Here is a 25,207-nt window from a genome sequence, read left to right as displayed (position 1 = left end):
CTCATATAATAGCAGCTTTACCTAAGATGAGGTAACTTTCAGAATGAGAGAAGAAAAATGGAATTTTTTGTAGCAGTCAGTCAATATGGGAAAAGAGTCATCTAAGGACAATGGGTGTGGCAGGGAGCAGTATTGTGAACTGGAGAGAACACATTTGAAGCCCAAGTACGGCAGCTGTCAGGAGTGCCTTTATTCCCTTTAATGATTTTGTTCAAATTATTGACAGAATTATTTATCCCAGAGACCATGCTCTGACCTCTACTGGCTATTCCTTGTAATGAATCTTATATCATTTGCCTAGCAGCCTAGCATTTCAGGTGCTAAACCAGATATGCATAGTAGGTCTGCTTACTTCAAATATTTTCAAGGTACACTTTCATGTAGCCTGGGTTACAAAGAGAAGCGGACAGGCTCCGGCTAATGTCCAATGCTTCAGAAACTCCAAACTGTTGGACACAGTTCAAACAGACAGAACCTTCCTCCTAATGGTCTAAAACCTGGTAATGTTTTCTCCCAGTAGTTCCCTTGAAATAAAAGATCTTTCTCAATAGGCAGTGGTAGCACATACCTTTAATCCCAATACTCTGGGAGCTAGGGGCAGGTAGATCGCTGAGTTCAAGGCCAGCTTGGTTCACAGAATGAGTTATAGGACAGCCAGGGTTACACTATACAGAGAGATCCTGTCACAAATCCTCTCTTCCCCCACAAAGATCTATATCAAAGGCTGGCTTATCAGCAAGCAGCATCTCGAGTTGAGCCCTGTGCCAAGCACTGTCGGTGAAGAGTTTGGGAGGTAGAGGCTGGCTCTGCTCTCAACTTTTCCTGGGTGAGGAGCATGGTATAGCCTTGTGGGGCAGATAGGTCAAGCCCTGCAGAAGAGGAGGGACTGCAGCAGGTCAGCGTTGGCAAGTTGAATGGGATTTCTTCCCCACAGCTTCAGTTGTAGGTGATCGTGGTAACTAGAACAAGATGAACTTGTTTTAGCTCCTTGGGATTTGGCAGAAGTGACAGGCATTTCCAACTGAAGAGATATTATCAGATGAGCCCTGTCTAGCACCTGGGACCCTCTCTGCAGGACTTGTTGGTACTTGTTGAGATCCACACTAAGTTGTTGGGACTAATACAGTTTCCCCAAGTCTGGTGACAGTTGTATTTGGTGGCTGGCATTCTCTCATACTCTTTAGTAAGGTCCTCATTTGTTTGTTTGTTTGTTTCAGTGAAAAATTTTCTAATGCTTTTCTATTGTTCCATGACTCATGAAGGTCTCTTTGGGAAGGATTAAAATTTGTAGAGCTGAGTGTTTTAAAATGCCCCAGTTTGCACATATACAATATTTGCTCTCACTGTGTTTGGGGAACAGACTACAGGCCTATTGTCTTTATTTCCTCTTTCATTTATGTGTTTGTCTGTGTGTGAGGATGCATGCACATGTGTTGTGCAAATTCTGGGGGTGGTCAACAGAAGTTGTTGGATCCGTGGAATTACAGCAGTTGGGAGCCTTCTCATAGGAGTGACAGAGATGGAACTCAAGTACTCTGGAAGAGCAGCAAGCATTCTTAACCTCTGAACTAACTCTCTAGACCTTTTTGTGAGGTAGTGGTTAAGATGGGATCTCATGTAGCCAAGGATAGACTCAAACTCTTTATGTATTGTCTCTTTTTATAAAGTACATTTGCAAGATTATGTTAAGGATGCTAACTAAATAAAGGGGAAACATAAAACTGTTGTTTTCGGTAATCACATCTAAGTGATTTGTATTCATTGTCCTATTTAATCTTCAACTTTCTTCCTGTCCAATAAAAGTAGATTCCAGTTTTATCTCTATTTCACAGAAAAACTGAGCTTCTAGTAGAGTTGAGAACTTGACCAAGGTCACAGATAATGGAAGCTTCAAGATCCAGGATTTGAATGAACTTGATTCTGCCTCCATTCATTTTCTCCACTCATTGAGTGCCTGGATTTTCAGGGAGTATCATGACCATGAGTGCTGCTCTGCTGAAGTGCACAGAGCCGGCTCTACCAGTTGTCCTCTGTAACCGTAAACAAATGAGTTCCATTCTTAGAAACTTAAAACTGTCTTGTTTTATTTTACTTTAATTAATGTCTTTTATCAAACAATTACTTTTAATTAATTCTAATTAATTTGAACTTCTAAGTTAAAAATGGTGAAGGCATGATAAAGGAATTAAGCTTTTGGCATGGTAATCAACATATAAAACACCCTACAAGTAATTTTCAGAGAGAAAAACATTCCCCACAAATGAAAAAGTCCTGAAAACCTTGAGTCAAACCACAACTCAGACCCTGTCTTATGCAGGTTTCCTTTTTCCTCTTTTAAATAAAATCTCTGTAAACTACCATCACTTTTAACCTTCCCCAACTTCATCTTCTGACCCTTTATCTCCAGATTTCCGTAGTGGAGGCTCGCAGATATCTTCTCTTTATATGGCTTTCTGGAGAGCTGACTTTTAGAAGGATCTGTGGGCCAAGGAGATGGCTCAGTGTTGGTAAAGGTGCTTACTGCCAAGTCTAACAACCAGAGTTCTGTCCATGGAACCCACATGGTAGGAAAGAACTGACTCTGCACGGCTTTCTAAGCAGTAAACAATCATGAGGTTAGGGTGGGGACTCTGGAGAGCTTAAGGAGATGAACTGGAACATGGGCCTAGAGAATGATAGAGCATAGGGAAGAGAGAGCCAAGGAGAGTTAGGAATTAATAGGGGTAAGGATGTACACCATCTAGAGAACTTTGAACTTACTGAGAAAAATGAATTTACTTAAAATGTAGAATTTGAGGCCGGACGGTGGTGGCGCACGCCTTTAATCCCAGCATTTGGGAGGCAGAGGCAGGCGAATCTCTGTGAGTTCGAGGCCAGCCTGGTCTACAAGAGCTAGTTCCAGGACAGGCACCAAAAACTACAGAGAAACCCTGTCTCAAAAATCAAAAAAAAAAAATGTAGAATTTGCCTGGTCTAATCAAGTCTGAGGCCAGTGTATACTAAAACGTTTGTATTCAACTTTAACAATTATCTCTTTTCAAAAGCTATACACAGGCCTGGCAGTGTATGCATGTAATATTGGGAAGCTGAGGCAGGAAGGTTCAGAATTTGAGGCCAGCTTGAGCTATCTGTAGTGAGACACACTGTCTTGTTTGGTCTCTCAATCCAGTAAGCAAAGCTGCACACACAGAGCAATGTGTTTCTCCCTGAGCAGGCTGCCTGTCGTGCAGGGCTGGCCATGGGAGTGCCTTGGTTCTGCCTGCTCTCTGATGCTGCTTTCTGCTCATGCCCCCGCCCCCAGTTCTAAGGGTGTGAGTTTCTCCTTGGGTTTCTCCCCTGGTGAAGGAAAAAGGAGTGACTGTGTGTTCCCAACCTCCTTTGCTTCTTCCAGAGTTGGTCTTGTGGCTGCAGGGATTGAGGGGCCCATCTCAGACTGATGTTCTTTCTTGCTGTTTGTCCTGAGGAAATCTGGGGCTCACTGTGTGGGGAAATAAGCATTATCGTTTTCTTTTAACCTGGAATCTAGCGAGTTTTTAAGAACAAACAAAGCCATTTCCTTGCTTTTGCCATTTGGAAGTTTCACTAGACTAAAGTGGGCTGGGGATGGTATCCCACAGTTCTTCCTGAGAGGTCGCCCACCCACAAACCCCCTGTACCTGTTCTGTACTTTGTTCTTCTCAGCTTAAAAAGAGAGTCTATTTTAGACAGTGGAAGACTTTTTTGTAAAACAGTGAGCTTTCCGTTGTTGAACCTCTTGATAAACATCCCTGGTTGGTAATAAGATGCAGAACAGACCACTGGCCTTGCCTCCTCTTCTGAAGTGCCTATTGTGCTTGTAAGTAAATAAAAATAGCATCTAACTGGCTTAGAAAAGTGTGAAAAACAAAGTGGCTTGCTCCTTTGCCATATCCTGGAAGGTTCATGTTTGAGCTGGTACAACACACCGTTTGTGGTTAAGTGTACCCTAGTTTTGCAGTGAGAATATTTAACATGCAATTCAGACTAACATTTTACTGTTACTGTTTGCTTAAATGACACTAAACTCTAAATAATGATGTCTCTCTATTTCTCTCTCCTCCCTCCCTTCCTTCCGCCTCTGCTGTCTTCAGTAGAGCATGCACCACTTTGAACGTGAATTTTCGGTAAAGTAAGCTCTGCTGACTTCTCCAGCTTTAGAGATGCTGTGCTTCTGTGTGTGAGATTGGACCAATGCATTTGTGTCACTGGTGGACATGGGAAGCCGAACAGAGAGCACTCCCTTTTTGGACTATCTCAGTGAAAACACAGCATCTTTAAAAGCCACCCCCACCCCATTCACTCCATCCGTATCCATTTCATTTCCATCATGACCTTCTAAATTCTTCATTTTCATTCCAATTTTAGTTTGGAAATGTGAGCTCCAATTGCATCTCAGTGGATTGCATCTGAGTACATTTTAATGTTGTAAACTGTTACTCTAAAGATTGTGCTGCAGAATGTTGGTTCCTAGTTACTGAAGAAAACGTGGTATTCGGCAATTGAGTTGTTACAACCTCCTGGCTTTTATAATTGATGACAGAAAACAAAAAGTTCTGACATACACTTGGGAATTCTTGAGATATGAGTCTCCTCATCTGCCTAAGGCCTAGGCACAGATGGCCCAAAAAGCTGAGAGCTACTGTGTCCCTGTGTCCCTGCTGTCTTCTGGGTCTGGTATGGTCTAGTGGCCAGTTGGCTTACCCATCCAGAAACCTAGAGAGACTACTGGACTTGACCTAAAAATAGGTAACTCCAAGTGTCCTTCCCAAAAGAGTGTTACAGATGTTCCTGGCACAGCAACCTTCCCAGGATCTAAAATATATAATTTTTCTTTGTGTACCAGAATGGCGCTCAGCTGACTGCCACATTCCTACTGGGCCAGGTGGAGAGGCTTCTGGGAAAGTTAGATCAGCTAGTATTGAGATTTTGTCTAAGAGAGCATGAGCTAGGAGAATCAGGACTGACCTTGTCATTGTAGATGCACTTTTAGGAGCATGTCCCATCCTAGTTGTGACTTCATATAACCACCAGTCCAACGTGGGGTTTACTCTTTCCTCTTGTCAGCCCATGTTTGTTCTCTGTCCCATCTTTCCTTTCTTGACATTGTTGCTAATGGTCCTATCTTATACTCACTGACCTTTAAAAGAATCTAACAGACTCGCCAGGAGGTGGTGGTGCACGTCTTTTAATCCCAGCCCTCGGGAGGCAGAAGCAGGCAGATCTCTGTGAGTTTTGAGGCCACCCTGGTCTTGACAAGAGCTAGTTCCAGGACAGGCTTCAAAGCTACAGAGAAACCTTGTCTCCGGAAAGAAAAAGAGAAAGGAGAAACTAATAGACTCTTAAAATGGCCAAAGACAATGATTGAATGAAGCTTATCCTAAGAGACTGAGTTCCCAAGTGTGGTGCTCTCTTCCATTTTTGCCCTTCTAATCCTGAGGGTCTCCTCTCAACTTGCCATATACCCTGAAGGTTGAGTTCTAGCCTGCCTTGCTTTAGGGTATACCCAAGGCCTGCTGTAATTCATTTTGGACTGGTTGGTTGGTCCAGTTCCCTGTGAGCAGGCATCAGGGTGTTTACTGTTCCCCACTGTGATGAGCAGCTCCACTTCTCACACAGCCCATCTCATGTTTGCTAATACAGGCACAGGCTAGCCCAGCTCCCTGTGAGCAGACATCATGATGCTCACTCTTCTGTTCACTATACATGCAGAATACTTTAGATGATATGTTGATACGACCAACCTCTTGAGGACTTCGTTAAGTGGTAGTTTCAACCTTCACTTAGAAAATGAAGATCTTGCCAGGCAGTGGTGGCGCATGCCTTTAATCCCAGCACTCAGGAGGCAGAGGCAGGCGGATCTCTGTGAGTTTGAGGCCAGCCCTGTCTACCAGAGCTAGTTCCAGGACAGACACCAAAGCCACAGAGAAACCCTGTCTTGAAAAACAAAAAAACCTCCAAAAGTCTGGTAGTATATGTGAGGTTCTGAGGCCAGCATCAAGGGCTGATTCTCTGAAGCCAAGCTGTTGTATGCCAAGGCCACAACCATACTCGTGAATTCAAGCCCCTAATAGCCTTCCTAAACCCTAGACTGGAGGGCAGCCAGTCTCAGGCAAGCAGTGTGGTCCCCAGTGCTTCTGCAGTCCAAGCCTGTCTTCTGAGTCTTAACCCTGTAGTGATTCTTCAGCCAGGGACCTGGACACAAAGCTTGGAGGGGGAAACTTACAGCTCCTGGTCTGGTCTAATACTTCTACTGCCCTTCTCTGGCCATTAGGATAATGCCTAGTGTGTGGGTTTTGATAGCCATTCATCCCACATGGGCAGAGCTTCTTCCTCTGGCAGCCTTGGTACTGTATGCTGTCAGTCAAGAGAGTCCTCCCCCACTCCACCATTTCATTGGCAAATACTCAAATGCCCTAAGTGGATGCTTCTACCCTCATTCGTCACTTCAAGGCTACTATTTGTTATAACCCTATGAGGTAAAGCCAGGAATGTCTTCCATAATCATAACATAAAACCTAGTTGAATTTCATTCATTGTTGAGCAAAAACAGTGTAAATTACATTTTGTTAATTTGTCTGTATTTAATCTTTATTTGTATTGCTATGGGATTCTTGTTTGAGAATTCCATGATTGCAGAGCATGAGACTGTGCATTTGTGTGAGCCTTTCATTTTGGCTGCCTTAGGTTGGGCTAAAGGTATAAAGGAGGTAAGTGGGTTTGTGAACTGCAAGACTTTGACCATTGCTTGCCACACTCAGTACTTTCTTGAGTATTTTATTGGTGACCTTGAGCCATTCATTCCTCATCCATATTTAGTGCACAAGGTGCCTTGTCTGTTCCTCCTGCCCACAGCAGTGTGGTAACAACAGATAAGTAGGGCCTTAGAGAACCACAGTGTTCATAACTGCCATCCGTTACGGTCACCTGCAGCAGTAATGCCTCACTACCGTGGAAAGAACAGTTTACCTAGTGATTTTAAAAAAAGAACAAGAAAATGACATTTAGGGACTAGATGGCTCATAGGCCCTTAAGCCTTACCAACCTGAGTCACGGTCTCTAAACTCGCATGGTGCAGAGAGAACGGCTCTGCCACCAGTTGTCCTCTGAGCTCCACGTGTGCACTGTGGCCTGCTTGTATGGTGCACACGCACAGGAAATGAACATTTAAAAAGTTCACCTGAAGGATGTGTTAGATCCCCAGGTTCCCTTTCTTTGTCCAGAATCCCTGACATGCATGCACGAGGACTCATTCTGTTCTGGGGTTAGGTTTCCCCTGAGAATGCCATTGCCAGGAATTCCTGTTGACGAGTACTAGTATTTTATGTTTCTTTAATTCAGCCCAACAGGAAATCGTTCAAAACAAATTCAGCAGCTGACATTGGCTCCTTGTTGAGTCCTGAGTGGCTTGCTCTTTACAGGCCAACAGATGTCACTCCCGCTTTTGTCATCAAATCCTGTTTCTACTGAGAGCCAAATAACGGCCTGCTTTTCATGTACGTAACTGCAAGGCTTCTTCCCATTAAGGCTCTGATCTTTACAACAGTACACACTTCTCAAGTGAAGCTGCAGCTGTGTAGTGCTGCAAGATCGCCATGATGCTTGGAGGTCCTGAGAAATAGCAAGAAGCAGCCACACACGCTTATAAAACTGCAAGCCTGGGGAGGTCATGACAGGAGGATCCCTGGGGCTTGCTGGCCTAGTCTAGCCAATCACAGCCTTCAAATACTGTGTGAGGAAGCAGGTAGGGATTGTTCATCCCTTTGGCCCAACTCTGCATGCAGATATGTCTCACTCACCCTGTGTACCCAGTAGGTATAGCTGACCTGCTGGGAACAGAGTCTGAGCCGCTCTAGGGATTGATGTCACTGTGTGTTTTCACGAAATCCCTGATACTCAATTCAATTCTCTTCTCACATTTGAAAGAAATAACCTTTAACCCCTGCTTTGTTGCTTCGAGTTCTTTACTTTTTTAGTGTTTGAAAACACACTGAATACTGGGTTCTTGGCCCCTCTGAGAATATTTAGTCTCCCCAGATTCTACTCTGCCCTGGCCCAAGTAGCAGCAGCATGCAAGGCAGGTGGGAAGGTGGAACACTGACCTTCTTTTTCTTCTGCAGGGCTGTCTTCTGCATTACCTCCACCTCCTCCGCCTCCTCCGCCTCCACCAGCAGGTCCGTCGACAACCTCAGGCACAGAGATGCCTGTCCCGCTCCTGCCCCAGGATGTGAATGGTGTGAATCGTGGAGCCTTGCTCAGCTCTATCCAGAATTTCCAAAAGGGAACTTTGAGGAAAGCCAAAACCTGTGATCACAGTGCTCCTAAAATTGGCTGACGTTTCCTGTTTACACTGGGAGGCCAAGCTCTTCTGTCCCACTCCCAAGTCCCTCTTCCTAGTTGAGTCCTTGCACAGCCTTCCTCAAGTCCCTTTCTGGGGCGAGTCCTGCAGAGCCAGTACAGCCAGTCTTGCCGACATACTCCAAGAGGGAAACACTCTCCAAGTAGAACAAAGTGGGGCTAGCATTGCTGCCTTAACATTTTGCTCCTGTGACTCTAATGGGCTTCCTTTAGGGGCAGCAGCATATGGGAATTATTTTCACCAGCTAAAGGAAAATGACAGAAAACAAAAGCAATGATGATAGTCTGTCACAGCAGTGACTGGCCTGTTACCATCCCTGCTACTCTATCGAAAGTGTTCTCACAGTTCAGTCTTCTGAAACATTTTCTGGTTATTTCTTATGTAGTTCACCTCAGATGCTAACACTGTAACCAAGGCAGTTAGTTACACTGCTGAGGCAGAGAAGCAAGAGCTCTCTCTTCATTCTCCCTTCCACAGGAGAGGGGGAATCTCACTGTGGCTGAGAGCAGCCACTCTGGGTTTATAGTTCTTTTCAGTTAGAAATGTACCAAGTCAGACAGAAAAATATTAACCACAGAAAAAGCTCTTGCCAGTTAAAGGATTGTCTTAATTCTCAGCATTTAAGTCCGGTTGGAGTAGAGGGAAAGTCATTACAAGTGAATCTGGCATCTATGGCAATCACTTCTGATTCGATGTATCCAATTTCAGCATCTTTTTTGATGTTACTCAGTTATTAGAAATCTTTTGTTCTGTGATTTGCTTAAACCTTTAAATAAATTGCACTTTAAAGGATTATTAAAAATCCATTTTAAAATTCAAATACACACATCAGTGTTGGTTACTATGCAGAAAGAATGTCATTATGTATAGTTTCATGTAATCTGTGATACATACTCAGCTGTATTTTTTATTAAAATAAATCATGTTAAGAAAATACGTTGTGGCTTTGCTAGGTATTTCAGATGAGAACCTCGTACAGCACATTTTGTGAAGTATGGTTCTTCTCTCCTCCTGCCCTGTCTCCTTATCTCCTTCATACCTGCTGATAACCCTTACTATTTAGAGACTATCTATACACTTTCATGACTTGTTTAAATCCTTCCATCAAGTTTTAACGAGGCTCATTATGACAATATCTGGTTTGGATACTGTGGAGGAACACCTCACATGAATCTTTCATTTTAAAAGAAATTCTGTTAGGTATGAAGAGTCGACACACTGCACTGGGGATATAACTCAGTTGACAAAGTGCTTGCATAGCACTCAGGAAGCCCTGGATCATTACCAGCATTGTATCAACTAAGCATGGTGGTGTGTGTCTATGGCACTTAGGAGGTGGAGGAAGGTGGGTCAAAATCTCAAGGTCATCATCATCTACTAAATGAACCTGAGCAATGAGACCCTGCCTCAAAAGAAAGGGGGGGAAGGCTATGAGGCTGTAGACTATTTTGATGGAAACCTGGATCTGAGTGCTTCTGCTTTCAGTTTCTGCAATTTTGGATGAAGTTTTAGATACATGAATAAAAGCAAATAGATAGTATCTGGGGCTGTAGTAGAGCACTTGGCTAACATGCATATGGCCCTGGGGGCAGGAGAGGAACGACAAATTAGGGTCAGGTATGGTGGCACATACCTTTAATGCCAGCTCTCGGGAGGCAGAGGCTGGTGGATGTCTATGAGATCCTGGTCTACAGATAGTTCTGGACCAGCCAGGAATACAGTGAAATCTTCTTAAAAACTAAGGAAGCTACAATTATTTATACAGCATATCAGGTTATTTTCCATTTGACACTAATTTCTTAACAGTACTCCAAGACTTCCACATGCATTATTTCACTAATATACAGTTACTTGTCACATCTTTAATCCCAGAACTTGGGAGGCAGAGGCAGGCAGATCTCTGTGAATTTGAGGCCAGCCTGGGCTACAAAGCGAGTACCTAGACATCTAGAACTGTTAAATAGAGAAACTCTGTCTTGGAGAAAAATAAATGCAACTACTCATAGGTAGGAATCCCCTTTATTCCTTATCAAAACAATTTAACAGCAAATGTAGATAATATACTTTTAAAACATATAAGTTATCTTCTGGGGGTATATCTTTCATCAGGACTCTGCAACATTCTTGCCCCTTGTAGTGAAATAGGGTAAATATTTATATTAATCTTATTCAAAGACTAGACTAACAGTAACAGACAAAGAAAGTATAGCATCTAGGGCGGGGAGTGTTTTCCACTCATAAGCACATTTACACTTCTTACCAGTACAGGGACACCCGCTGCTGCTTTAGCATTAACTTTATGATAGTAAAGTTTCTCAGTACACATCAGATAAAGTCCCAACAAGTATTTTAAATAAATTTCAATGACTTGATATTCAAAGTCCAAATTAGACATTCAATGTCTTCTTTACTGCAAAAATGATGTCTTTGACCTGAGGTATGGAGTTGTCTTCTAGGATCTTCGCATAAGGCATAGGGACATCAGCACCGGTGACACGAACAGCAGGGGCATCGAGGAAATTGAATGCAGGGCCTGGAGAAAAGAAGGCTGGTTTGGGACTCAGAGAAAAACAAAGTAATGAACCCTAGTTACAGGGCACTGCTTTTGACTGGACCTTTTAAAACATTTACCTGATGGACAAAAACCCTAGACTGACAAGTAGAAAAGTCATTCGGTCACACCTAGCTTTTGATCTCTGTATACTGTTCACTACAGCTTCATTGTATCCTAGAACCAGTTTCTTTGAAATACCTTCCATGATTCTGGCACAAATCTCAGCTCCCACTCCAAATTGTGGCCAGCCTCCTTCCACAGTTACGAGGTGATTCGTCTTCATGACACTGGCTTCTATGGCTTCAATGTCCATTGGTCTGATAGTGCGCAAATTTATCACCTAAAAACAATGCAGTAAATAGGCTTTATAGATTTCAAGAGATAAATACAGCCTTGACTCCAAAACATCACTTCTTTTTTGTTTTTGTTAATCTCTGGGTCGAGGAAAATTGAATGCACCTATTAATAGGTACACAAACGTAGAGACTAAAAGGAAAACCAGTAATGTTGGTGCAAACCTGTAATCCCAACACTTAGGCTGAGGCAGGATGACCACATGTTTGAGGATCGTGTGGGCTACACAGTGAGACCTTGTCTTAAACAAAAAGTCAAAGAACTTATAATTAAAGCGGAAACCTGTATTCCCATTACAGGAAGCTTTGCTCACCTATAGGGTTCACTCACCCTCCCTGGTCTCATCATCCCTCTTATCAAAATAAATAGTTGAGTGTTTAATGTGCAGCAGGCCCTAGACACCCTATGGGGAATTTCTGTTATCTGCATTTCATAGCTTATAAAACACAGCAAGTAATACTTTCCAAGGAGAACTACACAGGAGATTAGATTCAGTTACTTCTGAAGTCCAGCTCCAAGGCTGGATCGTATGTGTGTGTGTATCGTGTGTATGTGTTATATGTGCACTGTGAGGAGTCAGAGGATGACCTCAGGTTTCTTGCTCAATTGCTCTCCGCCTTATTTTTTTTTTTTTTAGAAATGGTCTCCCACTGAATCTGGAGCTAACTAATTGGTTAGACTTGGCTGGCCAGGCTAGCAAGCACTGTCTCCCCAGGGCCAGGATAACAAGCTCATGCTGCCACACTTGGCTTGTTTTTGTTTCTTTGTGGTGCTGGGGATCCAAACTCAGTTCCTCATGCTGGCACAGAAAGCCCTTTATTAAATGAGCTGTCACCTCAGGCCAGCATGACTCGATTGTAACCTGAGAAAGGGACTTAAAAGATCCAGAATCTTGTGTGTGTGTCCAACTCACCAGCCTTGAGTCCTAAAAGGAGTTTCTGATTTAAAGAAGGAAGGGAGTGAATGTCCACTTACCTCACATTCAATTCCCTCCTTAGACAACACAGCCGCAGCTTCTAGGCAGTGCCCCACTGGTCTTGAATGGGCAACTACAGTGATGTTGGTCCCTGAAATAAAGTGGTCACACATTAGAGATCAATGGAACTAATGTAGCACCGGTGATTCTGCTGCCAGCTGTAGCTCTTGTCTTATCAAGCTTTCACCTTATTTCAGTGACCTGAGCAATGAGATTGTATTTCTGGACATGAAATACAAATGTACCAGACAGAGTATTCAGAAAAGTCTAACCTGAGCTCATTCATCCTTTACTTTTTAAAGTCAAACTACTTGGCACTAACTTCTGGCCTATGCAAACACAAGGGCCACAGTAAAAATAGTCATTAATGTATACTAAGGTGTTCTTACCTTGCCTTTCGATTTTGGCTTTTCCAATAGGAATCAGAAAATCTTTTGACTGAGCTTCTGCAGGAAGTTCAAATGCAACTCCATACATCAGTTCATTCTCTAGCATCACCACTGCAAGGCATTAAAGTTTTCAAACAACAACTACAGACAAAATGACTAAGAATGTATAGACAACGAAATCATTCATCTGAATACTCAGAAGCCTTGTCTCCATCCATCTAGAAGCTTCAGGATGGGTTACATGCAGGCACCTAAGTTCAGTCAATATAATTTTTTTGTTTTGGTTTTGGAGATAGGGTTTCTCTGCATAACAGCCCTAGCTATCCTGGAACTAGCCCTGTGAACCAGGCTGGCCTTGAACTCGCATCCACCTGCCTCCCCCAGTACTGGGATTAAAGGCGTGTGCCACCCTACCCCTCCCCCCGCCCCGCCCAGCTTTGGTCAATATAATTCTACTTGCTGAAGTTAAGCCAATGGTGCAGTTATGCAGTAAGTAACCAGCACCTTAAGGCAGAAGAAAAAAGCAGGATTTTTACTACCTTTACTCTCTACAAACCATTAGCACTCTACATATGCTGTGTCTACATCTCACTAGGTGCCCTTGATAGTTCCTCACATGCAAGAGTTCATGTCAGTTTCTAATGTTACTGTGCTGACCTGGATTATCATCACGAATGGCTGATTTAATAAGTCCTTTTGCATCCTCGGAATTCCAGGGGCTGACCACTTTTAAACCTGGGCAGTGCCCATACCATGCAGCAAAGCACTGTGAGTGCTGGGCAGCTACACCTGCTGAGGCACCATTGGGCCCCCTGAATACTATGGGCACAGGCTGAAGGCCAGCAGACATGTAGTAAGTCTTAGCGGCTGAGTTTATAACTTGGTCAATGGCTTGCATAGAGAAGTTGAAGGTCATAAATTCACAGATGGGCCGCAACCCAGCCTGTCAAGTAGGAAAAAACATCAATGTTAATTAGATTATATACAACAAGGAAGAATGCTAAATAACCACGCCACTCTTCCAACATTGCAAACAATACTTTCTTCTTTCTTTCCTTTTTTTTTTTTTTTTTTTGGTTGTTGTTGTTGTCAATTTTTCCAAACAGGATTTCTGTGTGTAGCGTGGCTTTCCTGGAACTCACCCTGTAGACCAGTCTGGCCTTGAACTCAGAAATCTGCTTGCCTGTTTCCCAAGTGTTGGGTTAGATTAAAGGTGAGTGCCACCACGTCCAACTCAACCATTTCAGAAGATAATATTAAAGGAACTCTTAGATTTCATAAATAATAGCACATACCATAGCTGCACCAACAGCGATCCCAGCAAAGCCCATCTGTAAAAAAACAGTAGTCTAAGAAAATGTCCACAGAAATAAAACTGAATCCTCAACTCCAAGCTGGTCTGCAAGGCTCACCTCTGATATGGGGGTGTCTATGATCCTCTTGTCACCGTATTTCTTCCATAAGCCTCTGCTAACCTACAATTAAGATTTAACCCCATGACCTTCAAGGTTCTGTCAGGGCAAATGCATATTTTTAAATTTTATATTAAGTTTACCTATTTCAGTTACCTTGTACGCACCATCATACTGGGCAACTTCTTCCCCAAGCAGAAATACCTTTTCATCTCTTTCCAGTTCTTCATCCATACCTTGATTAATAGCTTCACGAACTGTCAACTGTCACAGAAGTATATAAACAGGAAATACGGTAAAGGATTATTTAGATACTGCGGAGAGTTCCTTCCTTATACTTACCTACGCTGCTTACAACAAAGAACACAAATTTAACACTCAAGCAGTACCCTTTTAAAGTTCCGAGAATCTGAGGAGGCAAGATGGCCAAGTCTGACGAGTTTGATCACCAGGTCCCACATAGTGGAAGGAGGAAACTGATCCCCTGAAGTTGACCTCCTTAAGTGCACACATGCATATAGCATACAAATTTACAAATTAAAGTTCAGGAAGTAACACTGTCACTAATCCTTCACTAGATCTTAATGACAAGCTTACAGAACGCTTTTGTTGTGTTGCTTGATGTATATACCCACCCAAGCGAGAAAATTGATGGACCCCTAAACTAGCTCGCAGGCAGTTTCCTAAGTAGAAAGCATGCTAGGCTGTTTTAACACTATTCTTGGAGGTAGAGAACTAGCAAGGAAGTCTAACTAAGGCTAAGTATTTAGCACTCACTAGTGCCCAACACTTGACATCCACAACCTAGGAACTGTTACTTTAATAATTAGAATGGTAAAAAATCTTCCACTTCTAGATGCCAGAGAATCAGGGACTCAAGCCAAATATCTATCCTTGACTAACTGTATAAAGTGTACAAAGGATACGGTCCAACCTTTCAAAGGAAGAAATTCTGATGGATGTATGCTACAACATGTATGAACCTTGAAGCTACTGTGAGAAGTTAAATAAGCCAGACACAGAAGGACAAATGATTCAACTTATGTGACATTCTATAACAAGCACACAGAACAAGAACCAGAAAAAATACAATATGGTATTTAACAGCGGTTGGAGAAAGTATGAGTTATAATCGTGTAATAGATAGCGTTCTTGTTTCGGAGGATCAAAAAAAGTTCTACAAATAAGCAACGTATATGATGAATGCATCCGATGCCACGGAACTTTACATTTTAACAAAAGGTTTGAAACTTATCTTTTATCACAATTTCGGGGGTGGGGGGAGGTTACTGATTAGCCTGCCACCGGCCTCGCGGGGAGGGTTGTCGGTGTGAGTGGCGCCGGGCTGGGACAGAGGCAGCGAGGATCATCCGCGGGACTCGGCCGCCACCAGGCTCCGCTATGCCCCCGGCCCACTCAGGTCTGCCCGGGGACTGGGGACTCCCTCCCAGCCTCTCCCAGCGGCGTCGGCGCCGGTTACCTGCAGTGCCGCCGGCGCCGAGCGGTGAAAACGCCTCTTCAGCAGCCCGGAAACCTGGCGGGGAGAGAGAAGGAGGTTCAGGGAGAGCACCGGCGGGCCGCGGGGGTGACGGGGGCCGCGACCTACCTGCCGCAAGGGCCCCCGCACCAGGCCAACCACCACCGCCATCTTGCCCGTGTCCTCTACTGGCGGCCTAATGACAACACAGAAGCGCCGCAGACCAGGCCTGGCGCAACCAATGGTGGGGCGGGACGACTTTAGGGCCTGCCTCCGTCCGGAGAAGCCAATAGAGAGCGACGGATAAGGGACCCGCCTTCCTCAGAGAAAGCCAATAGCAAGACGCAATGCCAGAGGGTCCCGCCCCTCAGACTAAAGACACTGCCCTATAGGCCTCCGCGGGTGTAGCCAACGTCGGGGAGTGACGCCCGCGAGCCCCGCCGACCTTGCCCGTCATCAGCCCGCCAGAGTGGCGGCGGCGGCAGCAGGTGATCCTTTCTGGCCAGGCCCACTAGAGACGGCTTTGCCGGCGGCTTGCGGCGGCTCTCCTGCAGCTAGCACGCCGTGCACACACTCCTGACTGCTGCCTGCCACGTGCTGAGACACAGTCAGTGCTGCCTGGCTGACCGAGGATGAGGGACCTTAAAGCCACCCCTTTGCGGGCACTGCAGGCCTCGAGTACCACGTGACTTTTGCATAGCGTCTAGTGGAGGGGGACGAAATAGAAAGGAAAGGACATGACTGTCCCTCGGTATGGTGGAGGAGAAAGTTTACTATAGATGTATGGGAGAGCATGACCAGAGGCAGAGACATCTGGGAGAGCCCTCACTATTTATGAATGGGCGCTGTCCACTGACTATAAGCAATAGCTTTCAAGCATGCATTGTGTCCACTTTGGGTAAAGTATTTGTGATGTGTGCTTCATAAGTGATTGTAGGTGGTTTCTGTTAGTTTTGTCTTCTGAAGAGGTGAGGAAGTTGTTTGATCATGCTAAATTTAGGTGGTATATCTTCTAAGTTTCAAACCTGGGACGTAAGACTGAGGTGCCTGTTTAATACATCAAAGCGGACATGGCCACCAGGTTCTCCCAGTATTCTTCAGCCCTTACCTGTTACTTGGTTTTTCTGGCATACCCCACCCCTCTGCCCTGAAGTCTCCAGCCAAGGGTTGAGTTGTCCTTCCCCCAGAAGCTCTTCCCTATATAAGCCAGACATTTTGGTTACTGGCCCTTTTGGCTATGGTACCTGGTTTTCTGTTTCCCCCACTCTCCCCTAGTGGCTCAGCTCAGTCTGGTCATGTCCACTCTGAACTCTCCCAGATGCCCCTGCTTCTGACGACACACTCCCATTTTTCTATAATAAACTTTCTCCACCATACTGAGGAGCAGTCATATCCTTTCTTTTCCTTTTTATCTCCTTTTTCCACTCAATGCCCAGATTGGAGAAGAAGTCTGAAGCCTAAAGACTTGATAGGACTAGAGACAGACATTTGGGAATAGCTGCTTAGTTGTGGCCTTTATTTTCTTCATTCTATCTCATCTAAATGGAAAGATGGACACTGAGGTATGGGATCAGCCCCTTCCAAATCTCCCTCACTACTGCCATCATGTGGTCACACTGTAAGAAATATCAAATATGCGCCAAATGGCAGTGGCGCTCGCCTTTAATCACAGCAATCAGGAGGCAGAGGCAGGTGGATCTATGAGTTCCACGCCATGGTCTTCAGAGTGAGTGCCAAGGCAGCCAGGGCAACAACAACAACAACAAAAAATACCAAAACTGTCCAACTTTAAGGCAATTCTGAAGCCATTTCTGACAATTCCAAACCCTCTCAGCCTCCGTGCCTTAGTGCTTCCCCTCCTTTCCTGGGAACTAAGGACCTAACAGCTACACATGCACATATGTTCTCCAGAAATTGGGGCAAGATAACCTTTAAGATGTTGACTCAGTTTCTGAACAATTACCCATATTCGTATGTTTTGACTCAGTCCCTGGAAAACGGGGTCAAAATGACCTCTTTCCTCATCTGATCTGGCAACAGCTCTCCAGCCAATTATTGGTATTAGCCCTTTTCGAATAAGCCAATCATAATGGTCAAAGAACAACCCCCCTTGCTTCTGTGGCTTTTTCCTTTAAAAGGAGCCTGTGCCAGCTAGTCAAGGTCTCTTGGCTTCCCAAATGCTGAGGGACCCTGTCATGACAGAAGTAATAAAATCCTCATGCTTTTACATCAGCTGTGGTGTGAGGAGTGGTCTCTGGAGGTGACTCCTCCTCGGTGTTTGGACGCTAGGGTCCAACAAAACAAATGAAAGAAAGGAAGGAAAGAAGGAAGAAATAGCAAATATAGATCCGTTCTATCAAATACTATAAAAATTTGTGTTTAGGATAAGGACTTTTTAATCTCCCCTGCCTTGAAAGTCTTTCATGGAATGTCTTTTGTTTTTGTTTTCCTATGAGACAGAGTTTCTCTGTGTAAACCCTGGACTATTCTAGGGTTCCCAGGAAATGGTGACAAGTCACATTTTGCAGAGGCTTAAAAAGGCAAAGCCATAAGGCCACTGTACTTTCTATTGGGTCCAATCATAAGGAACCACACATTCTGTACCTTCTGCCTACATCCAACCAGGGGCAAGCATATATCCTGATGTGTCTCCTGCATATGTACCTACTGCCTACATGTGATTAAGCACATCTGGTGCAAATGAGACAAACTTATTTAGGGGAGCAAAACATAAACAATAAATAGCCTCCAACATTTAACTTTGATTCTCACAGGACAATTTTATTTTTCAAGACAGGGTTTCTCTGTGTACAGTCCTAGCTGTCCTTGTAGATCAGACTGGCCTCAGACTCACTGTAGCATGACAGCCGGCTTGTTGGGGTTTCTGTCCCACCCAGTACCCCAACAAGGCGGCAAGTCCCAAGGAAAAGCACACACAGGACTCCATAAGATTATAAAGGTGATTGGCCCATTAGGTCAGGCTTCTTATTAGCTCTTATAACTTATGTTACCCCATTATCCTTATCTACATTAGCCACATGGGCTTAGTACCTTTCTCAGTGTGACAGCTTACATGTTGCCTCTTCGGTGGTCTGCGCAGGAATGGCTAAGGAACCTCCCTGCTTCCCAGAATTCTCCTGTTCTCATTGCTCCACCCCTACTTCCTGTCTGGCTTTCCCGCCTATACTGCCTGCCTGGCCAATCAGCGTTTTATTAAAATATGATTGACAGATACAGACAATTCTCCCACACCAACTCACAGAGATCATGCTGCCTGCCTCTGCCTCCCGAGTGCTGGGATTAAAGGCGTGTGCCACCATACCCTGGCATCACAGGACAATTGTATGTTCTATCATGTGTACCCAATATTATAAAAGAGAATCTACATATCCATGTTATTAACAATTTAGTACATATACATTGTATTAGGTCCCAAACCCAGCACAAGTCTTACTCGGTATCTGTGGCACCTCCCAGCACTTCTCACCCCACCCCTCCCAGGGGCTGGGCTTCCTTTCCCTCCTCCCCAGTCTGATCCCTATATATCCCATTTTGGCTACAGGGCTTGGTCTCTTTGCCTGAACCACCTCTTTGATTAGCAGCTCCTTTTTTGCCCCCATCCTCCATTGTCCAGTTTAGTCTGCCAGGTGTGTTCAGCCTATACTATCCCTTCTCCCTGCTTTCTCCCCTATTTCTACAATAAAAATCTCCTCCATGCTTTAGAATAGTCTATCCTCCTCCTTTTATTTCATTTTTCATTCACATAGTTAGCGATTTGCTTGTTCTTAGTGAATCCTTCTCCCAATCCAGTTGCCCCTGAAAGACCCCGATAAATCCAGACCCCCTCTAGCAGGAAGAATAGAGCCAAACATCTAGCAGGAAGAGAGGAGCCAAAAATCTAGGTTAGCTGGTTCAGTGACTCTGTTCCAGGAACTAGCTGACCATAAAGTTAGATTAGGAATAATCTTGAGAAACGAGGAGTTGCCCCCTTGTGATTATCACTGGTATTTTCAGAATTTTCCAATGATGCCCTGCTTTCCCCCTTTGGGTGTGGTTTCTTCCCCTAAATACCCCTTCTCCCAGATACTTGGGGTCAAACTCCTCTACCCCTGCATGGGATATGACTCTTGTACCCAGCGCACAGGTTCCTGTCAATAAACCTCATGTGATTACAGCAAGAATGGTCTCTCATGAGTACTTGGGGGGGGGGGTCGTAGTCTCCCGAGACTTGAGTGAGAGTCTCTCAACTCCGGGGGTCTTTCACCCCTAGAGGATTACAAAGTGGAAACCAGAGGGGAAACTATCTTGAGAGTCATTGTTTCATGTCCCTGAGTGCAAACATTGTCAGAGTGAAGAATGCCAGGGATGATAAAGGAAACATGGACATCACAAGACTCAGAAACATGGCTGACCACCTGAGCAGAGTAGGGCAAGCCTGAGCTCCTGAGTGATTGACAGCCCTTTTCCATCCTGCACCCTGTCTCTCTATATGCTGGCTGGCAGTAAGATATAATACAGATGTCTAGGATGTTGATGCCATGTTTTCTCAGGGTCTCAACTCTGAGTAAGGCATGAAATTAAGATCAGCTTCTGTGACTGCTTATTCTGCACTGTTGCAGTGGTTAGTTTTTGTCCATTTGACACAAACTAAACTCACCTAGGATAAGGAAATATTGGGATATTCAATCACAATGTGAACCCCAAGTTTGCATTTTTGTTTATTAAATTAACCTTGGGTCAGGAGGCTGCATTAGCAGCAAGTTGACAGGAAGTAATCACAGAGCACCAGAGGGTATCTGGGAGAGACAGAGAGACACAGGAAGTAGTAAGGAGGGATTTGGAGTGACACAGCCTTTTCTGGTTGTTGAAGTAGAAACATGGGTATTCCATGGATAGGGACAGCAACTGTAACTCAACCTCTCTGAGCTAACAGATTTTACCCCAGCCTTTGAGTCTCGAGTCTTAGTCATAATTAGAACGATAAAGATTTAGTTAAAGTGACCTTTAGTGGCAGCCACAGGACTGTTGCCTGCGGGAATAGAATTCTTGCCAGTCTGCTGCTGCGTAAGTGGGCTGGTGACTGCTGAGCTGCAACTGATGGCTGAGATTAAGGCACAGCCACTGTGCCAGAGGTAAAACAACATTTGGCACTCCGACTAGTGGTGCAATCACGTGGACGGAGAAGTCATGCCAGACTGCTCTACCACAGCTGCCTTGGGTCTTTTTGCACAAACCCTCCCAGCAGGTGGCTGCTGCTTGCCAAGAACGGAAAAGCAGGCTTGCTTTTGGAAACTGTGTGAGGGACTTCAGTTCACCACAGATGACAAACTACTGAGATGTCAGCCGATTTGGTGAGATTCCTGGGAAATATTTTCGTAGAGAGTTAAATAATATTAAAAGAGAAATCTTTCCCATGTTAAGACTGGGGAACATCAGAATGCAGGGTTCTAGGGTCAGTTTGTAATCTCCAACAAGGCAAAATTCTCATTACTTCATCAATTATTTTTTCTAAGGTATCTGTTTCTGAATCAGCCAATTAGATACCATTCATGTAATGGTAAATTATAGATTCAGGAAACTGTTCATGAATTAGTTCTATTGGTTGTTGTACAAAATATTGACATAAGGTAGGGCTGTTTAACATTTCGTGTGGAAGAATTTTTGTCTTAAAAATACTTTTTATTGTGCAAAATTGTCTGTCACAGACATTCTGACATAAATATGCTACTGTTTATGCAATGTATATGTCTAAAACTTCTGTTTTTACAAACTCAAAGAATTCTTGTGAGTTCCAGGGAGCCAAATTGAAGGATCCACCTTAAAGAGGTCAGATACATCCCCCTCAATTCCCTGGTCCTAAATTTTTTTTCATTAATTTAACTTTGTCTTCTGTTCGGCCAATACCTTAAAAAGGTGTAAGAGACACCAGACATTTCCATACCACAAACACCAGACAGAAGCAAAGAGACCAGCTATGCCAGGATGTGACCAGCACCCAGCCTTCTCAGGTCCCCTCCAAAGATGACGCCCCTAAATAAAAAGGAGGCAGTTTTGAGAATCTATGGCCCCAATTCCTTTAATCTGTGGTGCCTAACCTCCCTCCTTTTTATTATAAAAAAGAGGTGGGAATGTAATGGTCTGCTCTGCCCCTTTAAGAGACAAGTCATGCCCACTCCTTCCTCCATCTGCTGAGGCAGGCTGATCTTCAGCTTCCAGCCCGAGTCCTTTCCTTTCTGCCTCTCTCTCTCTCTCTTGAGGAGTCAGCTTCTGTCTCTCCCTTCTCTCTACTTCTCCCCCTCACTATTTCTCTCTCTCTCTCTCTCTCTCTCTCTCTCTCTCTCTCTCTCTCTCCTTCCCCCTTTTCACCATCCCTTCCACAACCCACTAAATAAATATCCAACTTCACTTTGCATGACATGTGTATCTGTCTCAGTCTCTCACCTACTACATGGCTTCCTGCCTGGGACCCGACTGCCTTTGTGGTCAACCGTGGTCTCAGAACCCACCACTGCCACTCAGGGACTGGCGGCATAGTCTCATGGCCTGCTGCTGTTACTTGGGGATCTGCAGCATTTTTACTTAAACCATAACACTTAGGTCCTCAAAGAGTACCTTGATATGCAAAGGCCTTAACAGACCTATTATCCACTAAAAGTTTTACTCTTGTATAAAGACAACTATGAAGAGGAAAACTTTACCATACTCATTATGCTTTTCCTCTGGCCAGACTATGGTGTCACACACCTTTAATCCCAGAACTTGGGAGGAACAGTTAGGCACATATCTAGGACTTCAAGGCCAGCATGGTCTACGAATAATTTCCAAGACAGGCTCCAGTGCTACATAGAAACCCTGTCTCAAATTTTTTTAAAAAAGTTTCTCTGCAGTATGATTCTTTCTCATGATTTTAAAATTGATAACACATACAAAGGCTTTACAACAGAATAAATTTGTAGGGTTTCCATCAAGTATGTGTTCTTTGATGGATATAAAGACTTCTATGACATACAAAGGCTTTACTATATTGATTATATTTATAAGGTTTCTCTCCAGTATGTGTTCTTTTGTGATGTTGGAGAACACTGACATATGAAATGACTTTACCACATTGATTATATTAATAAGATTTCTCTCCAGTATGTTTTCTTTCATGCATTTGGAGTTTAGAGCATCATGAAAAACCTTTATCACATTGATTACATTAAAAGACTTCTCTCCTCTATGGGTTCATTTATGTCTGTGAAGCTCACAATGACTTGCAAAACCTTTACCGCATTGATTACATTGATAAGACTTCTCTCCATCAGGTGTTCTTTTATTATTTTGGTTCCTACTAAGTTGTGAAAAGACTTTACCACTTTGATTACATTCATAGGGTTTATCTTCAGTATATGTTCTTTTGTGAAGTTGGAGACTACTGACCTATGAAATGGCTTTACCACATTGATTATATTCATAGTGTTTTTCTCTAGTATGTGTTCTCTTGTATATTTGGAGTTTAGAGTGCTCTGAAAAAGCTTTATCACATTGATTACATTCAAAGGGCTTCTCTCCAGTCTGTGTTCTGTTATGTCTGTGAACCTCACCATGACTTGTAAAAGCTTTACCACATTGATTAATTACATTGATAAGATTTCTCTCCAGTATGTGTTCTTTGATGTACTTGGAGATTACAATTCTGTGAAAAGGCTTTATCACATTGATTACATTTGTAGGGTTTCTTTCCAGTATGTGTTCTTTGATGTACTCAGAGATTACTGTTCTGTGAAAGGTTTTATCACATCGATTACATGTGTAGGGTTTATCATCAGTATGTGTTCTTTTATGTACTTGAAGATGATGGTGATATGCAAAAAATATGGAACACGTCACAAATTTGTGTGCCATCCTTGCACAGGGGCCATGCTAATCTTCTCTGTATCATTCCAATTTTAGTATATGTGCTGCCGAAGCGAGCACATTTCTAACAGGATAAAACTTCATAATCTTCCCAAATATTTGTTTCTGCTGTTCTCTACAGACATATAATGCAAATGGTCTTTTTCAAGTCCTATTCCAATTAAAGATTAAAACTGGCTTTGGAGTTAGAGTGTGTCTCTCTCCTTGTCTAAACCCAAGCATGCTTGTTAAAGGAAAAATCTAAAAATCTTCTTCTCATGTCAGCAGAGCCACCTGATATGGGACAGAAGACAACAAAAATTAAGAGACTATTCTATTGTCACTAAGATATAAATATTATCACTAAATTTATAAGATGTCTATATATATTTAAATTTTCTGTTATGATATTAATAGTCATATAGAGTACTAACTAATTCTAGAAATAGGCTTCATCTAGCTTCCTGTACATGAGTTTGGACTTAGTCTGAAGCAGGTAACTAGGAATTAAGTTTGTGTACCCCAGATATACTTAATAGATTGTGGTTCCTTAACCTCTCAGAGATCTGTTACATATGACAGTTAAGATGGTTTTCTGTAGTGAACTGTGACCATTTCTAACAGCAAATTTTGAAATCTCCAAAGAGATGATGGGGCCCCACAGCAATTCCACATGGATTGTGGTAATGCCATTAAGCTCACAAACACCACCTAATGTCAGCTTTGAACTATAATCCAATCAGTACAATTTCAAGGCTGTTAACTGAGATGGTCCATCCTCATAGACTATCCAGCCAAGACTTCAGATAAGCTCTATGCTTTCCCATCACACAGAAACTAAACAAAAAATAATACAGCTAGCTCTCCTAGGGTTTAATCATTAACCCACTTTCTCAAGGTCCCCTAAAGATGTCATTACCACCACACAACAGGAAGTAATTTTAAGAATATGACACCCACATTCCCAAGAGGTGAGGTGGATAGTTTCTGATCATTTGATGGGATATGAATGTTTGTCATCATTTGGGGGGGGGGTTGCAAGTTGTTACCAGTCATGGTAACAAAGGAAACTAAGCAAAGGTGGTTGGATTTAAGAATCTAGTTCTGGGGGGAAAAAGACAGGGGGAATATGGAAAGGATAGAATAAAATGGTAGATTATTGAATCTATTTAAACTAAAAAGCAACTATTAATCTCAAATGTTTTTAATCAATTTTTTAAAGATTTATTTATTTATTATGTACACAGTGTTCAGTCTCCATGTATGCCTGCAGGCCAGAAGAGGACACTAGATCTTATTACAGATGGTTGTGAGTCACCATGTGGTTGCTGGGAATTGAACTCAGGACCTCTGGAAGAGCAGTCAGTGCTCTTAACCTCTGAACCATCTCTCCAGCTCCCTAATCTCAAATACTTTACATTGGTGTAGATTTTTATATATTGATATAGTAGGAGGAGGATGGCCCTTTGTTTGACCCCGCCCTCCCTGGCTAGCTTAGCCCCAAAATAATCCCACAGAAACTGTATTCATGTAAATACTGCCTGGTACATTAGGTCTAACTTCTTATTGGCTAATTCTTACATCTTAATTTTACCCCTTTCCATTAATTTGTGTATTGCCACATAACTGTGGCTTACCAGCAAGATTCTAACCAGCATCTGTCCCAGGCAGGAGATCCGTAGAAAACACACCCTGACTCTAAAACCACTGCCAAAGAAACACACTTTGTCCTTAGAATTAGAGCCAGTGAAAGAAATATGCCCTGGCTCTAAATTTAGAGCCAAATGGCTAAA

At 43.3% G+C, this 25,207-nt stretch overlaps 2 protein-coding genes and 1 non-coding gene across 7 annotated transcripts in view; 1 reads left to right on the top strand and 2 right to left on the bottom strand.

Moving 5' to 3' along the window:
- Positions 1–9,310, top strand: part of Pxk (PX domain containing serine/threonine kinase like) — a 71,853-nt gene extending 62,543 nt beyond the window's left edge. For 2 of the 5 annotated variants that reach the window (XM_085687956.2, XM_085687955.2), the window contains exons 18-19: positions 4,110–4,142; positions 8,136–8,274. In XM_085687956.2, the coding sequence (XP_085544082.1) occupies positions 4,110–4,129 (20 nt within the window). In that variant the 3' untranslated portion in view covers positions 4,130–4,142; positions 8,136–8,274. Of the gene's footprint in view, positions 1–4,109; positions 4,143–8,135 lie in introns of all 5 variants that reach the window. The other 3 variants (XM_085687953.2, XM_085687952.2, XM_085687957.2) reach the window with 2 other exon arrangements.
- A 1,067-nt stretch (positions 9,311–10,377) lies between these two features.
- Pdhb (pyruvate dehydrogenase E1 subunit beta) lies at positions 10,378–15,802 on the bottom strand. The gene is made up of 10 exons (XM_048421426.3): positions 15,666–15,802; positions 15,540–15,593; positions 14,216–14,323; positions 14,060–14,122; positions 13,943–13,978; positions 13,305–13,590; positions 12,648–12,758; positions 12,258–12,349; positions 11,127–11,268; positions 10,378–10,907 (listed from the first exon to the last, which is right to left on the bottom strand). The coding sequence occupies exons 1-10, from the start codon at positions 15,705–15,707 to the stop codon at positions 10,762–10,764; spliced, it is 1,080 nt and encodes a 359-aa protein (XP_048277383.2). The 5' UTR covers positions 15,708–15,802; the 3' UTR covers positions 10,378–10,761.
- Positions 15,803–23,388: 7,586 nt separating this feature from the next.
- LOC125391979 (U6 spliceosomal RNA) lies at positions 23,389–23,495 on the bottom strand. Its single transcript, XR_007229341.3, has one exon. It is a non-coding gene; the product is annotated as a U6 spliceosomal RNA (small nuclear RNA).
- Between the last annotated feature and the right edge of the window lie 1,712 nt (positions 23,496–25,207).

The sequence above is a fragment of the Myodes glareolus genome, chromosome 5, assembly GCF_982192425.1.
Source record: "Myodes glareolus chromosome 5, mMyoGla1.1, whole genome shotgun sequence".
Taxonomy (NCBI): Eukaryota; Metazoa; Chordata; class Mammalia; order Rodentia; family Cricetidae; genus Myodes; species Myodes glareolus.
Note: the sequence above shows the minus strand (reverse complement) of the source record. Positions and strands in the feature narration are given on the sequence as shown.